This window comes from Ovis aries, chromosome 1 (genome assembly GCF_016772045.2).
Source record: "Ovis aries strain OAR_USU_Benz2616 breed Rambouillet chromosome 1, ARS-UI_Ramb_v3.0, whole genome shotgun sequence".
Classification (NCBI taxonomy): domain Eukaryota; kingdom Metazoa; phylum Chordata; class Mammalia; order Artiodactyla; family Bovidae; genus Ovis; species Ovis aries.
The window spans coordinates 38,011,028-38,034,553 of NC_056054.1; the positions used below are offsets into that span (position 1 = coordinate 38,011,028).

Sequence of the window (23,526 nt, forward strand, 5' to 3'; positions counted from 1 at the left end):
TTCCTCAAAATACTGTATTACATCTATGGAAAATCTACAGCAAACATCATACTTGATAGTGAAAAGACTGAATGCATTCCCTCTAAGTCAGGAATAAGGTGAGGACTAATACACTAGGTTCTTATTAAGATAGTTAGAAAAGAAAAATAAATAAAGTCATTAAAATGGAAAAGGAAAAACTAAACCAGTTTTTTAAAACTTATACACTAGGTTCTCGTCAAGATAATTACAAAAGAAAAATAAAGACATTGAAATGGAAAAGAAAAAAGTAAACCAATTTTTATTTGCAGATGACATGATCTTGTATATAGAATCCAGAGAAGAAAAAAAAATAGAATTAAAAAATTCAAAAAGGTTTCAAAGTACAAGATCAATATTAAAAAGCCAGCTGTATTTCAACCTCTAGAAATGAACATTATAAAAATGAAATTAAGAAAACAATTCCATTTAAAATAGCATCAAAAAACAAAAAAACACATGAACATACATTTAACAACAGAAGGGCAAGACTTGTACACTGAAAACTACAAAACACCATTTAAAAAAACTTAAGACCTAAATAAATGGAAAAACATTTCATGGACTGGAAGACTTAATACTGCTACGAGGGAAACTCTCCCCAAATTGATCTATTAAATCAACGTAATTTCTATCAAAATTCCAGCTGTTTTTGTGCAGAAATTAATAACAGATTCTAAACTTCTTACGAAAATACAAGAGCTCAAAATAGTCAAAAGAATCTTGAAAAAGAACTGGAGGACCCACACTCCCAATTTCTAAACTTACTACAAAGCTAAAATTAAAAAGACAGTATAATAATAGCATAAGCTTAGACATATCCATCAATGAAACAGAAATGAGAGTCCAGAAATAAAGCCACATATCTACAGTCAACTGATTTTCAACAATTATGCCAAGACCATTTAATAGTGCAAGAATGATCTCTTCAACAAATGGTGTACGAACAACTAGATATCTACTTAGAAAAGATGAAGCTAACCCCTACTTCTTATCATGTACAAAAATTAACTCAAAATGAACTATACCCAAATGTAAGAGTTGTAATTGTGAAACTCTTAGACAAAAACATACAAGTAGCTCCTTTCCAGTCTTGAATTAGGTAATGCTATCTTAGGTACAATAGAAAAAGTACAAGTAACAAAAGAAAAAATATAAAAGAAACTGAACATCAAAATATAAAACTTCAGTGCTTCAAGCAATGCCATCAAGAGAGTAAAAGGACAATCACAGGATGGAAGAAAATATCTTCAAATCCTTTATTAGATAAGGGACTTGTATCCAGAATATGCAGGAAAAGAAGTAACAGAACTGGACATGGAACAAAGCACTAGTTCGAAACTGGGAAAGGAATATGTCAAAGCTGTATATGGTCACCCTGCTTATTTAAATTATATGCAGAGCACATCATGCAAAATGCTGGGCTGGATGAATCACAAGTTGGAATCAAGATCTCCAAAAGCATCAACAGTCCCTGATATGCAGATAATACCACTCTAATGGCAGAAACTGAAGAGGAACTAAAGAGCTTCTTGACGAGGGTCAAAGAGGAGAGTGAAAAAGCTGGCTTAAAATTCAACATTCAAAAAATGAAGATCATGGCATCCAGACCCATCACTTTATGGCAAATAGATGGAGGGAAAGTGGAAATAGTGACAGATTTTATTTTCTTGGGCTCTAAAATCACTGCAGATGATGACTGCAGCCATGAAATTAAAATACATTTATCCCTTAGAAGAAAAGCTATGACAAACCTAGACAGTATATTAAAAAGCAGAGACATCAATTTGCTGACAAAGATTTGTATAATCAAAGTTTTGGTTTTCCAGCTGTCATGTATGGATGTGAGAGCAGGACCATATAGAAGGCTGAGCACTGAAGAATTGATAATTTTTAACTGTGGCACTGGAGAAGACTCTAGAAAGTCTCTTGTACAACAAGGAGACCAAACCATCAATCATAAGGAAATAAACCCTTAATATTCACTGGAAGGACTGATGCTGAAGCTGAAGCTCCAATACTTTGGCCACCAGATGCGAAGAGATAAACTCATTGGAAATGACTCTGATGCTGGGAAAGACTGAGGGCAGGAGAAGAAAGGGGAGACAGAGGATGAGATGGTTGGATGGCATCACTGACTCAATGGACATGAGTTTGGGCAATCTCATAGGAGATGGTGAAGAACAGGGAAGCCTGACGTGCTGCAGTCCACAGGGTCACAAAGAGTTGTACATGACTTAACGATTGAACAACAAATCTAGAATACATAAATGACTACTTATATAGTCATTTATAAATTATAACTATTAATTATAACAATAAGAATACAAAAAAAGCTAGTTAAAAAATGAGCAAGTAAATAATAAGAAAAAAGTCATTAAAAATGGGAAAAAGATAAATATTTCTCTAGAGAAGATATACAAACAATAAATGCACACAAAATGAAACTCAATATCATTAGCTATCAGCGAAAGGCAATTCCAAACCACAATGAGATACCACTTGATCTGTACTAGGATGGCTATATTCAAAGGACAGATAATAAGAGTACTGGCAAAGATGTGGAGAAATTGGAACCTTCATACACTGCTAGTGTAATTTTTAAATGGTATGGCCACACTGGAAAACAGTCTGGCAGTTCTTCAAAAGGTTAAACAAAGAATTATATTACCAGAAATTTCATGTCTAGCTATATGTCTAAGAGAAATGAAATCATATGTCCACACAAAAGCATGTACATGAATTTTCCTTGCAGCTGTTTTATAATAAACAAAAAGTTGAAACAATCCAAATGTCCACCAACTGATGAATGGATAATAAATGTAGTATATCCATACAAGGGACTATTATTCAGCAATAAAAAGAAATAAAATATTGATACATTTACAACATGGATAAACCTTTCAAACACTATGCTAAGTGAAAGAAGGTAGTCAAAAGATTACATATTGTATAATTCTATCAATATGAAATGTCTGGCACAGGCAAATCCATACAGACTAAACAGATTACAGGTTGGTTAGCACTGAGTGTGGGGACTTGAAGAGGATGAACAGTGACCATCAGTGAGTATCAAAGTGTTTCAAAATTAGATTGTGGTGACAGTTGCAGAACCTTATGAATATAACAAAAAACACAATTAGAAATCTTAAATGGGCAAATTATATGTGAATTACATCTCAATAAACCTGTTAAGGAGAAAAAGAAAACCCTTTCAATGCCTCATTACATTGCACAGTTGACAAATAAAACAAGCCTATGTAAGCAAAAACTCTAGAACTATTATATATAAAACACTCTTACCTCCAGTGCTTATTTCTACCTCTGTAGAATCTCTTTCCAAACTCCCAGCACTGCTAACAATATTCATTAAATGGATTGCAGTCCAAGCAAAAGGCATGCGATACTTCCCAAGTCTTTGACAAAACTGATCAGCTTGACTTTTCAGCTTCTCCAATTTTTCCTTATTCTGTAAAACAAAACTTTATACATTATATGATTATGCTCAAAAGAAATGAATTAAAGGCTATATCATAATATATAAAGGAAAATATAAAGGTTAACAATTTTCAATTCTCAGCAAGATGGAAAAACAATCCTTACCTTTTAGCAATCAATTAACAGTGTGTGCGTACATGCTAATTTGCTTCAGTCATGTCTGACTCTTAGCGACCCGATGGACTGTAGCCTGCCAGGCTCCTCTGTCCATGGGATTCTCCAGGCAAGAGTACTGGAGTGGGTTGCCATGCCCTCCTCCAGGGGATCTTCCCCATCCAGGGATTGAACTTGCATTTCCTGCCAATTCCTACATTGCAGACCGATTTTCTACTGCTGAGCCACTGGGGAAGCCCCAATTAACAGTATATTAACTACTAAAGAACCTTAACCAGTTCTACAAATGCATCTAAAAGTCTTTAAAATTTGTTAGCCATGATCTTATTTGGGGATAAAAGAAAGGAGAGCAAGTGTCAAGCATGTTAATGTACGACATGTACTATTTTATGAAAGAAATACAGCCATGTTCCAGTCATCAGCTGTCAATCACAAAATATTCTAGGTTATGACTTATTAATTTTTTTATTCTATAAAAAAATGGAAGCATTTGGGCCACTTTGAAATAATCAATAACTTATGACAACTATGATGTAGAAGTAGGTAGGGCACAAACAGACCAACAATAATATGTCCAGAATTGTGATAAGAGAAACAAACAAAAAAAAGTACAAGGGGACTAAATCCTTGAAAAAGACTAATAATCCAAACAGTACATGCTTATCTGGAAGACAACCTGAAGCTGGCTCAACTTTTAGGCTATTCCTGAAACAAACACTAATGTGGCCTGCAATAGTCAATCCATAGTTCAAGGGTGAAAATCTACACCAAAATCTCTCATGTGCTCTTTCCATATAAGATGTCAGTGAGGTCATACTCTAATGGCAGTGTCCTACCATGGGACTCAGGACTGAGAAAAGATGAAGGGATACCGAAATGATAAGAATGCTTTTTACTATGTCTATTATATCTCCAAAACAGGTCCTTGCTTTAGGAGTACTTACAGAGAATTAAGGACCCATATTGAAATTATGTAAATACATAAGGGAAAACTGAAATAAGCCACAGTGACACACCTATGAGTTTCATATAACAGAGAAAATTTAATTTGTAAAATGACGACCTGGGGAAAGCCAGAATACTTTAACCCTACTTTCAACCAGATATCTAGGATCTAGGAATCAGAGAACATCATGTGCTCCGATGTACCCATATTAGCAAAAAAGGCTCAGTTCTTGTTATAAATCTCAAAAAAACAGAAAGGAACAATTTTCTACATTTTGGTGATTTGTTCAATACTCCTCAAGCACACTTCTCCTGCCTGTCTGACATTAAATCATGTGTTCAAAGATCCAAAAATCACTTTTTACTCTTATAGCTAACTCAGAGTACCTAGAATTTGGTACCAATTATTCATCAACTATTTTTGCTTCATAAGTTTATCCAAACTCTATAAATTTGTTATCTGTTGGCAAAGGGGAGAATATATTTTCTATTTTTACAATATTCCTTAATTATCTGCCACTAGACTGATATCCAAAATTCATCTACTTTGCTAGAAGAAGTTTCATCAACATCACTGTTTGGTTAAAAAAAAAAAAAAAATCATGGTCCAGTGGTTTGAATTCCACAAATCCACTGCAGGGGGCATGGATCCCATTCTTGGCTGGGAATCCCAAAAGCTGCAAAGTGTAGCCAAAAAAAAAAAAAATCACTATTTTGTAAATACAGAAAATTTTTCATTATTTAGGAATTAAACTGAATTACTTTCTCTCCAAGAAAAAAAAAATTTAAGAGTCAACTAGTTACTACTTGTTTTCTTTCTTCTTTATTTCCTTCGTCATCTGGTTTGAGTCATGTTGGGGAGATGTCAAAGAATAGCATAGCACATGACTCAAACCAGATGACGAAGGAAATAAAGAAGAAAGAAAACAAGTAGGCCACCAGAGAAAGAAAAGAAAATTTCAGTAGTAACATTATTTAATAGGCTCAGTATAGCATCCTCTCAGATTGTAATTTTGGAGATCAAAGACTACTTAAGGCTGGGCTTGGTGACCTGAGGCAAATGGAGGGTGACTGCTAACGATGAAAGTGGGGGAATAAGCGGCATGAAACTCTACCTTGGTGGCGTCTGCTTCTTTGAAAATCATATACGGTTCTGCACACTCTCCAATGTCTCCCTGCTGCAGCACTTTTTCTAGCTGTCAAAGGCAAAAAAGGAAAGATTAATTAAGCTTAAAAATAAAAGAAATCAGCCTGGAATGCAAGGACGGTTCAACATACAAAAATCAATCAACTTAATACATCACATTAACAGAATAACAGAACAAAACCACATGACCATGTTAATTATTGCAGAAAAAAGGATTGGACAATTCAACACCCTTTCATGATAAAAAAAAAAAAAAATTCAACAAACTTGGAAAAGAAGAAAACTACCCCAATAAGAGCCCATCTATGAAAAGTTCACATCTAACATCTTATTCAATGTTGAAAAACTGAAAGCTTTTCCTTTAGAATCAGGAACAGGATAAGAATGTTAACTTTCACCAATTCTACTGAACAAAATACTAGAAGTCTGAGCCAGAGCAATGTGACAAGAAAAAGGGCGCCCAAAAAAGAAACAAAAACATTCAAATTTAAAAAGGAAGAATTTAAATTATCTCTATTTACAGCCAACATGATCTTTTACAGAGAAAATCCTAATATTCCACAAAAAAACGATTCAGTTCAGTTCAGTTCAGTCACTCAGTCGTGTCCGACTCTTTGCTACTCCATGAACCGCAGCATGCCAGGCCTACCTGTCTATCACCAACTCCCGGAGTCTACCCAAACCCATGTCCATTGAGTCGGTGATGCCATCCAGCCATCTCATCCTCTGTTGTCCCCTTCTCCTCCTGCCCCCAATCTTTCCCAGCATCAGGGTCTCTTCCAATGAGTCAGCTCTTTGCATCAGGTGGCCAAAGTATTGGAGGTTCAGCTTCAACATCAGTCCTTCCAGTGAACACCCAGGACTGATCTCCTTTAGGATGGACTGGTTGGATCTCCTTCCAGTCCAAGGGACTCAAGAATCTTCTCCAAAACCACAGTTCAAAAGCATCAATTCTTCGGCACTCAGCTTGCTTTATAAGTCCAACTCTCACATCCATACATAACCACTGGAAAAACTATAGCCTTGACTAGACAGACCTTTGTTGACAAAGTAATGTCTCTGCTTTTTAATATGCTTTCTAGGTTGGTCATAACTTTCCTTCCAAGGAGTAAGCGTCTTTTAATTTCATGGCTGCAATCACCATCTGCAGTGATTTTAGAGCCCAGAAAAATAAAACCATCCACTGTTTCCACTGTTTCCCCATCTATTTGCCATGAAGTGATGGGACCAGATGCCATGATCTTACTCTTTACAACTAATAAATAAATAAATTCAGCAAAGTTGAAGGATACAAAATGAACAAAATAAGTTGTATTTCTATACCCTAACAAGCAATTCAAAAAGGACATTAAGAAAATAATTCCATTTATAATATCAAAAAGAATAAAGTACTGAAGTATAAACCAAAAAGCTGAAAGATTTGTAATCTGAAAACTGTAAAGAGTTAAATAATTTTCTACAAGAATGCCAAGACTATTCAATGTGGAAAGAATAGTTTTTCCAACAAATGGTGTTTAAAAAATCCCTAAATTTCTAAAGGCAAAAGAATAAAGTTGAACCCTCACATTATATACAAAAATTAACTCAAAACAGATCAAAGACCATCCCCCCCCAAAAAACCCTAAAACTATAAAACTCCTAGAAGAAAAATAAAGGAAAAGCTTCATGTGATTAAATTTAGTAATAGATTCTTGGATTTTACACAATAAAAGCAAAGGCAACAGAAGTAAAAATCATTAAACTGGATTACATCAAAATTTAAAACTTTTTTATATGATAGGACAAAATCTACAGGGAGAAAAGGCAATTCTCAGAATGAGAGAGAAAATACTTGTAAATCATATAACTGATAAAGAATTAATATCCAAAACAGATAAAGAAATCCTACAACTGAAGAGAATAGCAAATAACCTGATTTTTAAATGAGCAAAGGATTTGAACAGACATTTCGCCAAAGAAGTCAAACAAGTATCTAAGAAACATATGACAAACACACTCAACATCATTAATCAATTTGCTGTTGTTCTTTAGTTGATAAGTCATGCCTGACTCTTCTGTGACTCCATGGACTATAGCCTGCCAGGCTCCTCTGTCCATGGGATTTCCCAGGCAAGAATACTAGAATGGGTTACCAATTCCTTCTCCAGGGGAATCTTTCTGACCCAGGGATTGAACTGACATCGCCTGCATTGGCAGATGGATTCTTTATCACTGAGCCACCTGAGAAGCCCTTCACTAATCCCTGGGCTTCCCTGGCGGCTCAGCGGTATCACTGGGCCTCCCTGTGATGCTGGTGGTTTAACTGAATGGAGTATGTAAATCAACTGACCAACCTGCAGGCACCTGGAAGGAGCACAAGCACCTAACCGAGTACAGCCTAGATCAGCTGACCACCAGACAACTTAGACGCGTGAACTAAACAAATGCTTACTGTTGGGTGCCACGGAGATTTTTGTCGTTTTGTTCTTGTAGAGGAATAACTAACGAATATATAGACCAAGGGAATTTTCTCTCAAAAAACAAAATTATATTGCTGGACTATGATAAAAGAAAACTTTTAAATATAATTTCTTTAAAATTTGTACACATCTTAACTTGTTCATATTTTTGAAATTGCACAAAAGTCTTTTTCTGTTTATATACAAATTTTTATGTGTGTTTAGGTATATGTGCATGATTTTACACAATTGGGACCATATGGTATGAACCATCTCATTTTCAAGCAGACAGTATTCCAATCATCATCGCTATCTTTCTAGTTCATTCCCTCAAATATGTTCTATTTTATGAAAACTTACTATTTTCCCATGTAAAATAATGGTGTATACACATTTGTCAATTATTTTAATATCTAGAACTTTACTTATAAGTGACTTTCTGAAGACCACTGCTGCTAAATCTTTGCTTGGAGAATTGTTCATTGTAACTAAGATTTATTTTAACCTGAATTCATAGGAATCTATCCACAAATTAGGACATTATTCCTGTGGGTAAATAAAATTCATTTCATGACAATCTACTTTATAACCTTATTATAAAATTCATTACCTTTTTATGATAATTTTAAGGTAAAATGATTAAAGACTATATTTTAGGCAACTCTCAAGTCAAGGTCAAGTTAAGGTAAATAATTATTAAGTTATCCTAAGCTAGGTAGCTTAGTATTCAAATTTTAGTATCTGTAATCCTTATTCTTAATTGATTGATAGTCAAATCATAATGCTCCATGATTTCAATGATTTAATTTTAATATTTATATAATTTAGGAACTGCATGATAAAACCACAGTATATATAGCTCCATATCCAAATAACCATAGATGGTTAGTTTAATATGCCAACCCAGCTAAGTTATCAAATACCAGTCAAGATGTTGCTGTGAAGGTATTTTTTTAGAGGTGATTAACTTTTAAATCAGTAGACTGAGTAAAGCAATTACCCTTCATAATGTGGGCGGCCTTATCCAGTTAGTTGAAGACCTCAAGAACAAAGACTGCCGCTGCTGCTGCTAAGTCGCTTCAGTCGTGTCCGACTCTGTGCGACCCCACAGACGACAGCCCACCAGCCTCCTCTGTCCCTGGGATTCTCCAGGCAAGAACACTACAAAGACTAAGGTTTCTCAAAAATGGATTCTCAAGTCTACAACATAGCAATCCTCCATATGTATTTGTATCTTCCTCCTATTGATCTGCTTATTTAGAGAATTCTAATAAAGCTTCCCACTCAAGAAGAATTTAGGTAGCACCTATAGGATACATCCAATATTATGTTAAAAATATTAACATGAAAAAATAGGCAAAGATAAAATCTTTGACCTTAAAAAGCTTGTGATATTGACAGGCAGACAAGTACACAGACATAACACAAATAAATAAATATATTTAACATTATTCTCACCTTTATTACAAGAAAAACATCTTGGGAAGGATAAGTGATAGAAAAAATAGCTGATCTTGCCAGGGTGGTAATAGCAGCAGGTGGAACATGTGGACGTAATAATCCTTTCATCTGCTCAGAATTAAGGTCAAAATAAAAGTTTTCTGAAATCTAAAACACATATTCATATGTTAAATTTAAAACCTGTGCATTTTATAAACACTCACAAAAACCATAAGTATTCAGTCTTAAAAGATTACAGTTATTAAACAATTATACTAACATACAGTGTACCATACATTTCACTATCAGTGAAGATATACAAAGATCTTTACATATCTAAATCAAAACAAAAAGAATTAATGCAAAAACATATTCTAAAGAACCATATCCTATACTCTTTTAGTAAGAAATTTGACTTCTGATAAAAGTATTTAAAGAAACTATTATTAAGATGAATTACCCCAAGTTGAGTCTTTGAAAACTTAAATAACATTTCAGAAGATGTGATTTAGTAAATACAAGATGCTGGAGTAGAGTTCCACAATATGCTGACAGCAGAAGTCATGAAAGGCATTTCACCCTTCTACTGCACGGGAGGCTTAGAATACTAAAAATGCTGTATGGTAAGTCCTCTGAAAAACTCCTAAGTGTAACAAAGATATAACAGCAAAACCAAGAGCAATATTTGAGACAAGAATATTTAAAATATAAATAAATGATCTTTTAATAATAGCTAGTGAGAATTTAAAAATTACATCCACAAAACGTCACTGTCACCATCAATCTAACTCTTTATACATCATTTGCCTAAGATGCTTTTCTTGTATAAAGTTACTCCTGCTACTTCTTTTTGGAACTCTTTCAATGAAACAAAAAATAAGTCAACTAAACTATTTTACAGTAGGAAAATAATGTCTCACAGTTCTATTTTCTTTTTAAAAATATCCATGTTTAATAATAGCCTCAAAAAATCATTATCTTATAAAACAAATTAGAAACAGGTTTCAGAACCTCTGATTGTGACAAAAGACTACGTTCAAATTATATAACCTTACCTTTTTCTTTTCTTTCACATCATATAAAGCCAAACTTGCAAAAATGGGTTCAATTTCAATCTCAAACCTTTAGGAAGGAGAAGGATGAGTTTTAAATATATACATAAAATACACAGTTCGAGAGAAATTCTCATTCCAAAAATAAATTCTCTCTATACCTTGTATTTTTATCTACCTGTGTTATACCATCTATACTACCCATCTTCCTTGAACACATTTTTCCATGTATATCTTCCACAGTCTATTTCAACTGTTAGTTAGCACATACTTCAAAAGCTTAAAAAAGAAGTCCACCCCCTGGTGGCGCTAGTGGTAAAGAACCGGCCTGCCTACACAGGAGAAAAGAGAGATGTGGATTTGATCCCTGAGTGGGGAAGATCCCCTGGAGAAAAGCATGGCAACCCACTCCAGGATTCCTGCCTGGAGAATCCCATGGACAGAGGAGCCCCACGGGATACCGTCCACAGCATCACAAAGAATTGGACAAGACTGAAGAGACTTAATACACACCATGAAACAAATATAAAATCAACTCTAAGGAAAAAGATACTACTGGTATTCCTCAAGCCAAGAACAGTGTCTGATAAATACTACAGATTTCAGTGAATGTTTTTTCAAGTTTTAAGATAATTATATAACTGAGGCAAAGAGTCATCTTCACCTGTGAGCCAAAAGTGCTCTGAAGTTCAGCTTCATAGGTAAGGTTAAATGCTTAGAAGCATTTAAAATTATGTATAGAACAATACTTTTCGAAAGGACACAAACACAAATCTACTAGGATTTTTTTTTTTTTTTTACTGGTACTCAAAACATTACTCCAGAAAAGAAAAGTTATATAGTAAACAAAATAAATACTCACTTTAGTGATAAACATTTTACAAGAAGTCTTTGACCAAAATGTTCTTTGGGCACATCAGGAACACTAAGTCGTTCTATCGGCTCTTCCTGCAAATTAACAAGCAACACCCAAATGAACATGCTTACCATGTTTCAACCCTTTACAATTTATTTTTTAAGAACTTATTTTATTAACCTACTACTTTTAGTCTTCACAAGTAAGCAAAGAAAAGAATGGCCTATTTATCCTCAAACTAAAGTCATTAGATTGTGTGTTCAATTATATTTCATTTACAAAAAGCTTAGCTATATTTCCATTAACTTTTATTCCCCACATTTATCATTAAACTATTAATATATACAGTTCATACTCCCAAAACATCTATCTCTGTAATCTTTTGCTTCTTTATCCAAGTTTCTATACCTCATCTGGTGATGGATGCAAGGCAAAGAGTTCCTTGTGACGGTTTGACTTCCTTTGCTCATCATTCTGACGGTCTATTTCTTCATTTGGAGTTCGATCAAGTAAATTGGGAAGCAAAGCATCAGGAAGTGAATTTTTCAAGTCAAAAATACTGCAGGCCCAGCTACCCCTTGGAGTATCGTCTATTGACATTGAACGTCTTTTAAGATCATCCTGCCATGCAAAACATTAAATATATTAATCAATGAATAAAAAATAAACTATTTTAAAAGAACGTCTTATAGTCATTTAAAAATAAAAGTATTACTTGTTCATCCTGGTAGTTGTTGCCATCTGGAGCGTCATCAGATTCAAACACCTGTTTCGGCAAACCTTTTTGCCTTTCTTTCTGTTTATCTAATGTATTAGGATTAAATCCTGTTCCCAGTTTATGATATCTATTCAAAATAAAATAGTTAAGTAAGTATCAATTTTCTGAAAATTTTTCATGTTCATCATCATTATATAATAAGCTAACTCTTCTCCATACTATTTCTTTACATAGTAAGAATATATTCTGGCAGTTTTGAGTATACTAAACATTTAAGAAGAAGAAGTGAAGTCACCCAATCATGTCCAACTCCTTGCAACCCCTTGGACTGTAGCCTGCCAGGCTCCTCCATCCACTGGATTTCCCAGGCAAGAATACTGGAATGGGTTGCCATTTCCTTCTCCAGGGGATCTTCCTGACCCAAGGACTGAACTGGGGTATCCCACATTACAGGCAGACTCCTTAACGTCTGAGCCACCAGAGGAGTCCCATTAAACATTTAACCAAAGGTTTAAGAAAACGTCCATCCAAAGTTCCTTTAATCCAACTAGACAGCAGATTATGAGTTTCCAGAAGTAAATCATAATGTCGTTCTTTTCATGACAATCCTATGGATATACTGTATTTTAATGTACTTTCAATTAAGAAAACTGGTCAGTAAAAAGAAATGATGGGAAGCCAGGTTAAAAATAAAATGAAAGAGTAGAAAATATAAACTGCATTCATAACAGTATAAATTTTTAAAAGGCAAAATATAGAGAAAGTATTGAACCATTAAGTTTCAAACAGCCAGAAAAATTTTTGCTGTACCTCATTATGTATAAAAGATCTCAAGCAACCTAAAGCTTCAGAATTCTAAAATGAAAAACAGCAAGATCTACACCATTGTGTGTGTGTGTATAAATATATATATATTTATATATATACTTAACATATATTGTTGTATAATATATATATTAGGCTAAGAACTCTTAATACAAGCTTTTTTCCAAACAACCCAATATCCAAGATTATCAGAGACACTACAATCAAGAGCATTTACTGTGCCATACCTCATATAGTCACATTGGGGGAAATTTTAATTGAAGTATAAACAATTATAATTACCAGAGGATATTATGGTTTATCAGTCAATTGATGACACAGTAAATAAACATACCCGATATGAATTATTTACATTGTGTCTTGTTGCTAAAGGTACTGAAACAGCAGCTACATGATGTTCATATCATAGCATAATCAGATAGAATAAAAAACAGCAGTTTTCTCTGGAAGAACCAAAACAAAGATATGCAATACAGTAACATGAAAGTATTACTCAAAAGCAGATGTTCTGATATTTCATGAAAGTTTAAAGTGCCTTAGTTTGTGTAAAAGTGTTTGCAAAGTGACAAAGTGTGAATTCAAACACAAGCCTGATTAACTAAAAATCATGTTAACTAAAGACAAATAGATAAAACTTTATAGCCAAAACCATCACTAGATAATTTTTGAAAGATACTGAACTGTTTTCTAGTCTTTACATCTTTTGTTCTCAATGGAAATATTTGTATTTTAAAGGACAAAATACACTGTTGCTTTTCTATATGAAAAAGTTTTCTTTAAAAATATTTTATTATTACAGAACCAATCCATGTTCATTGCTGAAAATTTAAAAATACAGACTTGTAAAATCATTATATTTCTACTACTCAGAGATTATCAGTGTTGAACACTCCTATTATTTAACTAACTGGACCTTTTCCTAGCATATATATTATGTACACACATACATACTTATAGTATTTGTATTTTTAATAAAAATGAGATACAGTGGAAAAGAGTACCTTGATTTGTGAAGTTTTATATCTAAGCTACTCTAATAAGCCAGAATACTATTGAATTTTATGTTCTAAAAAACCAATAGTATGAAATTCAAGAGTACTGAGATGAAGGACATGATTTATGATTAATACTCTTCTGTATTATCATTCTGTTCCTCTAGTTAGTCGCTATGAGGCTCTACATGATCATCCATCCACCAATGCCTTTTCTTTGACTTTGCATCTTAGCATTCTCTCCTTCAAATTATTCTGTTCCAGCCACACTGATCATTTGGTATTTCTTAAACAGTCCTAGCATGCTTCCAATATGGAACCATTGCGGGTACTGCTCTTTCTCTGTCAAATATACTCCTCCCCATGATATACGGACGGCTTACTCCTTAACTTCCTTTAGGTCTTTGCTGAAAGTCATCTTCTCAGAAAGGCCTCTTCTGATTAGTTATATACAGTAAAAACACCTCTGCTTGGCTTGCCCTACCCCTACATATTACTTTCTTTCTCTACAAGACTTCTCTCCACCACAACTATTAAATATTTATCTGTGTTTGTTTATTGTCTATTGCCTTCAACCCCAAGTAGAATGCAGGCTCCATGAAGGCATGGAGTTTGTTGACTGATGTATCATCACTGCTTAGTATAGTGCCTGGCACATATGAGCCTCACAGTAAGTATCTTTTGAATAAATGAATGAATATTAAGCACTTTGTATGGAAGGATTTTTTGGTTTCATCTCACAACTTACTATTCCACTTTTCAGTCACATCTACTCCACCACTAAACCCATCCAGAGTTTTAAATTTTTTTTCACTGAACAAAATTTTCACTTCCATAGATAACTAGCTGAGTTTTTATATGGTTACAGTATCTTTTCATATCTCTTTGAGGATATTAGTTATACATATGGTTCTTGATCTGTGTTCTATTAACTATTTCCTAAATCATTAGCTCTTTTATTTGTGGTTTGATAATTCTCTTTCAAGTGCACTTTGGTTTAGATTGGTTGGTTGTCCTCAATCACGTCTGACTCTTTCAGACCCCACAGACTGTGGCCCACCAGGCTGCTATGTCCATGCAGTTTCCTAGGCAAGAATACTGCAGTGGGTTGCCATTCCCTACTCCAGGGGATCTGCCCAACCCAGGGATTGATCCTACATCCCTTGCCTCTTCTGCATTGGCAGGCAGTTTCTTTACCAACTGCACCACCTTGGAAGCCCAAGTGAACTGGTTCCCATCAACTAGCTGGCCATTCTAGGTTCTAACACTCATTTTTTAATTTGTAAGTGTGTATCTGTCTGGGAAATACTGTATCTCCTTAGCCAAACACATATCCAGTGATTATGGAGAAGAGGCACCTCATGCTTTCAAGGTAGCGTCTGCCAGTCTTCTGGGTATGAAGGCTCCTTCTTTTTATTCCAAGGTATGCCCACCCCGGGCACTACACTATGATCTCTGTGGTGTGCTTAGTCAGTCGTGTTCAACTCTCTGCAAGCCCATGGACTGTAGCCTCCCGGGCTCCTCAGTTCATGGGGATTCTCCAGGCAAGAATACTAGAGTGGGTTTCATGCCCTCCTCCAGGGGATCTTCCCAATCCAGGTCTCCCGCATTGCAGGCAGATTGTTAACCATTTGAGCCACCAGGGAAGCACTAGGTTCTCAAGCCACCACTATTCGTGCTGTTAAAATAGGGATACTTCTACTCCCATGTCTATGCATAAAGGCATAGGAGGTTTTAAAATAACCAAATGTCCAACATTTACCCCAGATAAATGTCACCCCCCTTCTACTGCCTGTATTCATTGAGCCTAACATTCTATTGAACTCTGGGCATGTATCTTCTCCTTGGATTATTTTGTACTGTGGTTTTCTGTTGTTTCCAATCACACCTATCTTTTCTATTTTAGGGGCACTTTAAAACTTCTAGACTACCAAAAGTACCCCTTCATCTTCCATTTACCACTAAAAATAATATCTAGTATAACAGAAAAAAATATAAGCATTAGAGTCTGATGCCCCTAGGTTCTAATCCTAACAATCCCACTTTTTGGCTATGGGACCTCAAAGAAATTACTTAACTACTCTAAGCCTAAGTTACCTCATCTGTTGGAATCTTAAATGAACATAAAATACCCAATAAAATGCCCAGCATATAGCAAAAAAAAAAAAACCATAAATGTTAACTACCATACCCTCTTGGCTTAAATCAAGGTGAGCAACCCCATGATTACCATTAAGTAGCAGATTCCAGATTCCATGAGGTTAATATATTTTGCAACTAATCTGTTTTTGTTAACATTTCTGATTATAAGCTTCCAACATACAAGCAGATGTAAAGACTTTTGAGTTATCTGACAGAGGAACAGTATTCTTCAGTAATCTGTAAAATCTGGCTATTGAAATACTTATCAAAATTGTAAGTTCATAAAAACAGCTCTTCCTTATAAAGGGTAGCAGACTGTGCTTTTATTAGGTCACACTAAAACTAAAAAGCATGTCAGCAGTATCCCCAAGAGTGATACTTAGCACAATATTAAACGCAGTGAAATAAGACAGAAGGGCAACACAATAAGCAATGAACACATCACTGTTGCCAGCACAATTTAGCACAGGAAACTTCATTTCTCAAAACTGTAATGTCTTAACAGAATTTTCCACTACTTTAGTAATTATTCTTCCTTTAGAAAAACAGAATGAGGCCAAGAACATTCAGCATAAAGACTCTCTCTCTTCACTATGCAAGTTAGCAAAGGAAAAGTAATTTTATTTCTTAATCTGACTTGATATTTCAAACACCATCCACTAGGAACAAATGTTGCAGCAAAACATTATTTTTACAAATACTTACTTGACTGGATATACAGGTCAAGGACCTATAGATATTCAGCTGGTTAATAAACAGCCAAGACCTTTCAAACAGCCTGATCTAGAAAACTAGCTGTTAAATTCAACTTAATCAATTCAATAAATTGGATCCACTTGACAAATATAAATTATTCATCAATATTTACCCATGATTTCCCAAAAGACTACTACAAGTCATTATTATTACATATTATTAGTAATTATTAATGATCTGTAATAACAGAAATACTATCCCCAGTTCAGTTCAGTCGCTCAGTCTTGTCCAACTCTTTGCGACCCCATGGACCACAAAACGCCAGGCTTCCCTGTCCATCACCAACTCCCAGAGCTTACTCAAACTCATGTCCATTGAGTATTATTTTATAAGGAAAATAAGAGAAAGCTAAGTGTGGAACTTCTAAGGAGAAAATATCTGTATGCAAAGGTTCTCCTATTACTTTTTCAGCTATTTTTCAAATGAATTTTCAGTTCTCATAATTAGTAGTAACCTACCTTAATCCATTTATAGATCCTGCTCAGTATTTTTAAATATCACAATGAATATACAACTTACTTTCTGATCACAATTGCCCAGTCTTCTGTATAACTTCTAATACAATCTCTAACATGTGGATCCATTTCACTGTTTTAAAAAAGAAAATATATTTATAATTTAGACAGGAAAGCACTGATGTTTATGAATTTTGCTGCTGCATTCTTGTTGAATAACAACAACCACAAGAAGCGGAATCCGAATAAAATAATGGAAGCCAGTTGTTTTATAGTTACACTAAAAACAGAAATAGGTAGATGTCTCCTTACCTTTCTTCAGGTACAGCTGAAACAAGAGTTCTACAGTCCCTAGGACTATAAACCACTTCAATATCATCTGGAGGGAATTCAACCAAATCCCTTAAAGGTCCAGAATCCACAGCTAAAGGATGAGTAAGGAGGTAATCTTCCAAATCCACTGGGTCTACTGCTTCAGTAAGCGGCACCTTTATAAAGAGGGGTGGGTGAGAGGTGGGTAGAAAGGAACAGATGGATACAAGAATTTTAAAACTTTATAAAGGAAATTTATTATTTTAAAAATTGTATTTTTCTCGTTATCTCTAAAATGTCAACAGATACTCAGCCAGATGTGCTAAAGAAATCACAGGTGTTGGCCTTCCTATAGTTCTTTGTGCTTGAGTCAAACTTTCTTTTGATTGTCTTGCTTCAATTTTGCCCTTAACTCCCACATAAAAACAGTAAGATAATTAACAGGTTTATAATACTTAACAATGACAAAATGCTCATTGAAGGAATTCTTTTTTATAATTTAGAATTTTCATTTCTAAGTTTCTTAATGGTGTCTTTATTGTTACTGCCGATTACCCTAGTAAAAACATACAGCATACTGTGGTAGGCTGAAAAATGGCCCTCCAAAAGATCGCCACATCCCAATCCTTGAACCTTAAATGTCAAAATAAATAGATAAACAAAATACAAAATAAAACACTATTTGAAGATACCACTAAGGATCTTAAAATAGGGACATTATCCTGGATTATCTGAGTGGGTCCGAAAGGCAATCATATATATCCTTTTACGAAGACAGAGGGAGATATGGGCCACACCAAGGGGAAAACCATATGAAGAAACAGAAAAGAGAGATTTGGAGATTCTCGCCTTCCTGATAGAAGTGATATAACCACAAGCAGCCATCAGAATCTGGAAGAAGCAATAAAGTGATACTAAAAGGAGCCTCTGAAGAAAAGGTGACCTTGCCAATATTCTGATTTCTACCCATTGATACTGATTCGAAACTTCTGGACTCCAGCATTGCGATAGAATACATTTCTGTTGTTTTAAGCCACCTGCTGCTGCTGCTACTGCTAAGTTGCTTCAATCGTGTCTGACCCTGTGCAACCCCAAAGACGGCAGCCCACCAGGCTTCCCCGTCCCTGGGATTCTCCAGGCAAGAACACTGGAGTGGGTTGCCATTTCCTTCTCCAATGCATCAAAGTGAAAAGTGAAAGTGAAGTCGCTCAGTCGTGTCTGTCTCTTCACAAGCCCCTGGACTGCAGCCTACCAGGCTCCTCCGTCCATGGGATTTTCCAGGCAAGAGTACTGGAGTGGGGTGCCATTGCCTTCTCCGTTTAAGCCACCTAGCTTGCAGTAACACAGACCATATTAAAAGTATTATTAGCAATAACAGAATATTTGTGGTATTCCTTAGCCAAGCTGAAATAATAGTTTTTGATGAGGTATTCTACTTCTTGTCTAATTCAAGAAAGAAAAATTATTCAGGCAAAACTCTAAAGGATCTTATCTTTTCATATATTAACATAAAAAATGTGCAGCTATAGATCAATGAAAATAAGAATATGTTATTTTTTAAGATATTCAATCGGGTAAAAAATACTCCGACTTGCTACCATGCAAGTTCACATTACTACAGAGAAGGTGCTTTAATCTAAACTTCGCTGGACTGAACAACTAAACAGAGCTGTTAAAACAACATTTTAAAGATATAAGTAAAATACTGAATAATTATAATATCATAAATACTCAAAGGATAGTAACAATTATTGTCATTATCTTTATGTATTTTCTCATTTAAACCTCCCCCAAATCCTGTAAGTTAGCGATAATTACTATTTCAGTTCTACAAATAAAGGCAACTGTGGTCAAAGAAGTTAACTTCTGGAAATAACAGCCACAAAATGATGGAGCAAACTTTCAAACTGAGTCTTCAAAGTCTAAAATTCATAGTTTTCTCTCTCATAAGCATTCTATCTCACTATTTCATCAAGTACATAAATACACTATCATGACATTCTTTGTAGAAGCAAAGAAGCAATTTATCAAGGAAAGGGAAATCTTTTTCAATTACTGTTGCTGGAAAAGTTGGATAACTATATGGGGAGGAAATGAACCTCAATCCTTACATCACAACATGTACAAAAACTAAACTGAGATGGATCATAGATACAAACATAAATGCTAAAACTACAAGGCTGCTAGAAGAAAATAGAATATCTTCAGAAAATAGAAGTAGGCAGAGGTTTATATTTAGGTCTTTGATCCATTCTGAGTTTATCTTTGTGTATGGTATTAGGAAGTATTCTGATTTCATTCTTTTGCACGTAGCTGTCCAATTTTCCTAGCACTACTTATTGAAGAGACTCTCAACACTAAATGACACAGAAGATAAATGATCTTGTTTACCAAAGTCACAGTGAAAGTCACTGGTTTTCTAGGTGTACTGTTAGCTAGACTTGGAACCAGGAAATAAGTATATGTTTGCTACAACTGTCTCTACTCTCCCTGCCTCCCATCAGAGACAACTGCCTGGGCTAGTTTTCGGATGTAGTAATAAGATGCTTACAACTATATATTATTTTGCAAGACTCCAAAGAAAGATCCTGTATTTACAGATCCAAGGGAGGAGACTGAAAAATGATTTTATAATAGAAAGCGACTAGACAGTAAGTAGGGTTAAAGGGTGACAAGAAGCAACAGTGAAGCACTAGAATCTCTTACAGGCAATGCGAGACCCTGTCTTCCTTCAACAATCACTGTATTGGAGCTGTGACTGATGTGTTTAGTGTTAAGATCTCTTTCAAACTCTTCAGGTATACCATCAAAATTCTTGTATTTGATTAGTGGTTATTTTGGGCTACAGGGAAGGGGGGTTAATTAAAGGGTGATAGCCAAAGATTTCTTTTTGAGGTAATGAAAATGTTTCAAATTGACTGTTATGATGGTTGCACATGTCTGTGAATATATTAAATCCACTGAATCATCAACTGAATGGGTGAACTGTATGGTTATGTGAAATAAATCTCAATTTTAAACCATTAAAAAAAACTGAAACAATCTAATCATACACAGAAAATACAGACGATGGGAAAAACAAGTATACAAGGAAGAAATTTCAAAAAAGTTGAATCAGAATCTAATCAGTTACAGGAAATAGAAAAACAAGTCTACAAGGAAGTATACATAAAGTCCAAAAGGCAGGAAACTGTGAGGCAAGTAACCCAATTTCCTCAACAAGTCAATGGCACAGAAACAAACTTAAGAGTCAGGGGAGGGAGCAGCATTCTCTGTATAAATACACTACATCTCTTCATCCATTCATCTGTTCATGGGCATTCAGGCGGCTTCTATACATTGGCTACTGTCAGTAATGTTGCTAGGAACACGGGGGTGTGCCTTCTTGAATTAGCATTTTCATTTCTTCAGATAAATACCCAAAAGCGGAACTGCTGGATCATATGGCTTTTTGAGGAACCTCCATACTGTTTTCCCCAGTCGCTACACCACTTTACATTCCCACCAACAGTGCCCAAAGGCTCCCTTTTCTCCATATCCTTGCCAGCATTTACTATCACTTGTTGATGATAAACAACATCGAGGCTGGTTATCATCAACCTTATCACTTCTTGATGCTGCTGCTAAGCCGCTTCAGTCATGTGCACTTCTTGATGATAACCATTCTAACAGGTATGAGGGAATCTTCTCATCGTGGTTTTAATTTCCATTTCCTTGACGATTAGTGATGCTGAGCACCTTTTCATTATCTGTTGGTCACCTGGATGACTTCTTTGGAAAAAATGTCCATTTAGTTCTCCTGCCCATTTTTAATTGGATTGCCTTTTTGTTATTAAGTTGCATGAGCTCTATATATGTTGGCTATTACCCCCCTTATCTGAAATATATTTTGCAAAATTTTGTTCCCACTGTTGTTGTTATTCAGTCACTCAGTTATGCCTGACACCTTGAGACTCCATGGACTATAGCACGCCAGGCTTCCCTGTCCTTCACTATTTCCCAGATCCTGCTCACACTCATGTCCACTGAGTCAGTGATGTCATCCAATCATCTTGTCCTCTGTCGTCCCCTTCTCCTCCTGTCTTCAATCTCTCCCAGCATCAGGGTCTTTTCTAATGAGTCAGCTCTTCACATCACACGGCCAAAGTACTGGAGCTTCAGCTCCAGCATCAGTCCTTCCAATGAATAGTCAGTGTTGATTTCCTTTAGGATGGACTGGTTTGATCTCCTTGCTGAGCAAGGGACTCTCAAGAGTCTTCTCCAATACCATAGTTCAAAAGCATCAATTCTTCGGCGCTCAGCCTTCTTCACTGTCCAACTCTCACATCCACACATGACTACTGGAAAAACCATAGCTTTGACTATACAGACCTTTGTTGGCAAAGTAATGTCTCTGCTTTTTAATAGGCTGTCTAGGTTGGTCATAGCTTTTCTTCCAAGGAGCAAGCGTCTTTCAATTTCATGGCTGCAGTCACCATCTGCCGTGATTTTGAAGCCCAAGAAAATAAAGTCTGACACTGTTTCCATTGCTTCCCCATCTATTTGCCATGCAGTGATGGGACCAGATACCATGATCTTCGTTTTTTGAATGCTGAGTTTTAAGCTAGCTTTTTCACTCCCCTCTTTCACCTTCATCAAGAAGCTCTTTAGTTCCTCTTCACTAAGGTGGTATGATCTGCAAATCTGAGGTTATTGATATTTTTCCTGGCAATCTTGATTCCAGCTTATGCTTCATCCAGCATGGCATTTCACACAATGTACTCTGCATGTAAGTTCAATAAGCAGGGTAACAACATAGAGACTTGACATATTCCTTTCCCAATGTGGAACCAGTCCATTGTTCCATGTCCAGTACTAACTGTTGCTTCTTGACCTGTATACTGATTTCACAGGAGGCAGGTAAAGTGGTCTGGTATTCCCATCTCTTGAAGAATTTTCCAGTTTGTTGTGATCCACACAGTCAAAGGCTTTAGCATAGTCAATGAAGCAGAAGTAGATATTTTCCTGGAATTCTCATAGGATGCCTTTTGTTAATGGTTTCTTTAGCTGCACAAAAGTGTTTAAATTTGACATAGCCCCAATTTGTTGACTTTTGCTCTTAGTGCTTGTGCTTTTGGTATTATATCCAAAAAAAATCATTTCCAAGACCAAAATCAAGGAGCTTTTTCTCTACATTTTCTTCTAGAAGTTTTATACTATTACCTCTTCTGTTTAAAACTTTGAGCCATTTCAAGTTAATTTTTGTGAGTGGTGTAAGATAGGGGACCAATTTCATTGCTCTGCATGTGTCTATTTAGCTTTCTCAGCACCATTTATTAAACAGACTATCATTTCCTCACTGGATGCTCTTGGCACCCTTGCAGAATATTAGATCACCATATGAGCAACATGTGGTAGTCTAATATTTGGAGGATATTATGCTTAGTGAAATACATCAGACAGAAAAAGACAAATATTTTACACTATCACTCATATGTAGAATCTATAAAATAAAACAAACTAAAGAATATAACAACAATAGCAAAAAAAAAAAAACAAAACAGACTCACAGATATAGAGAATAAACCAGTGATTATCAGTGGGGAAACAGAACCAAGAAAGGGGTACGAGATTACAAAGTGAAATTACTATTGTAAGGCTTCCCGGGTGGCCCAGTGGTCAGGAATCTGCCTACCAATGCAGAAGACTTGTGTTCAGTCCCTGCTCTGGAAGATCCCACACGCTGTGAAGCAGCCAAGCCTGTGCCCCACGACTGAGCCCCTGCTGCAGCGCGCAGGAGGCATAGCCACTGAGCACGCACGCCGCGACTGCTGAGGCC

At 35.5% G+C, this 23,526-nt stretch overlaps 1 protein-coding gene across 10 annotated transcripts in view; it reads right to left on the reverse strand.

The window, feature by feature from the left end:
- DOCK7 (dedicator of cytokinesis 7) overlaps positions 1–23,526 on the reverse strand; it is a 188,017-nt gene that overhangs the window by 131,977 nt on the left and 32,514 nt on the right. For all 10 annotated transcript variants that reach the window (XM_060410347.1, XM_015092015.4, XM_060410312.1 and 7 more), the window contains exons 3-11: positions 17,709–17,884; positions 17,461–17,529; positions 12,224–12,353; positions 11,917–12,129; positions 11,515–11,600; positions 10,656–10,722; positions 9,619–9,768; positions 5,691–5,771; positions 3,322–3,487 (exon numbers count right to left, since the gene is read on the reverse strand). In XM_060410347.1, coding sequence (XP_060266330.1) covers positions 3,322–3,487; positions 5,691–5,771; positions 9,619–9,768; positions 10,656–10,722; positions 11,515–11,600; positions 11,917–12,129; positions 12,224–12,353; positions 17,461–17,529; positions 17,709–17,884 — 1,138 coding nt within the window. The remainder of the gene's footprint in view (positions 1–3,321; positions 3,488–5,690; positions 5,772–9,618; positions 9,769–10,655; positions 10,723–11,514; positions 11,601–11,916; positions 12,130–12,223; positions 12,354–17,460; positions 17,530–17,708; positions 17,885–23,526) is intronic.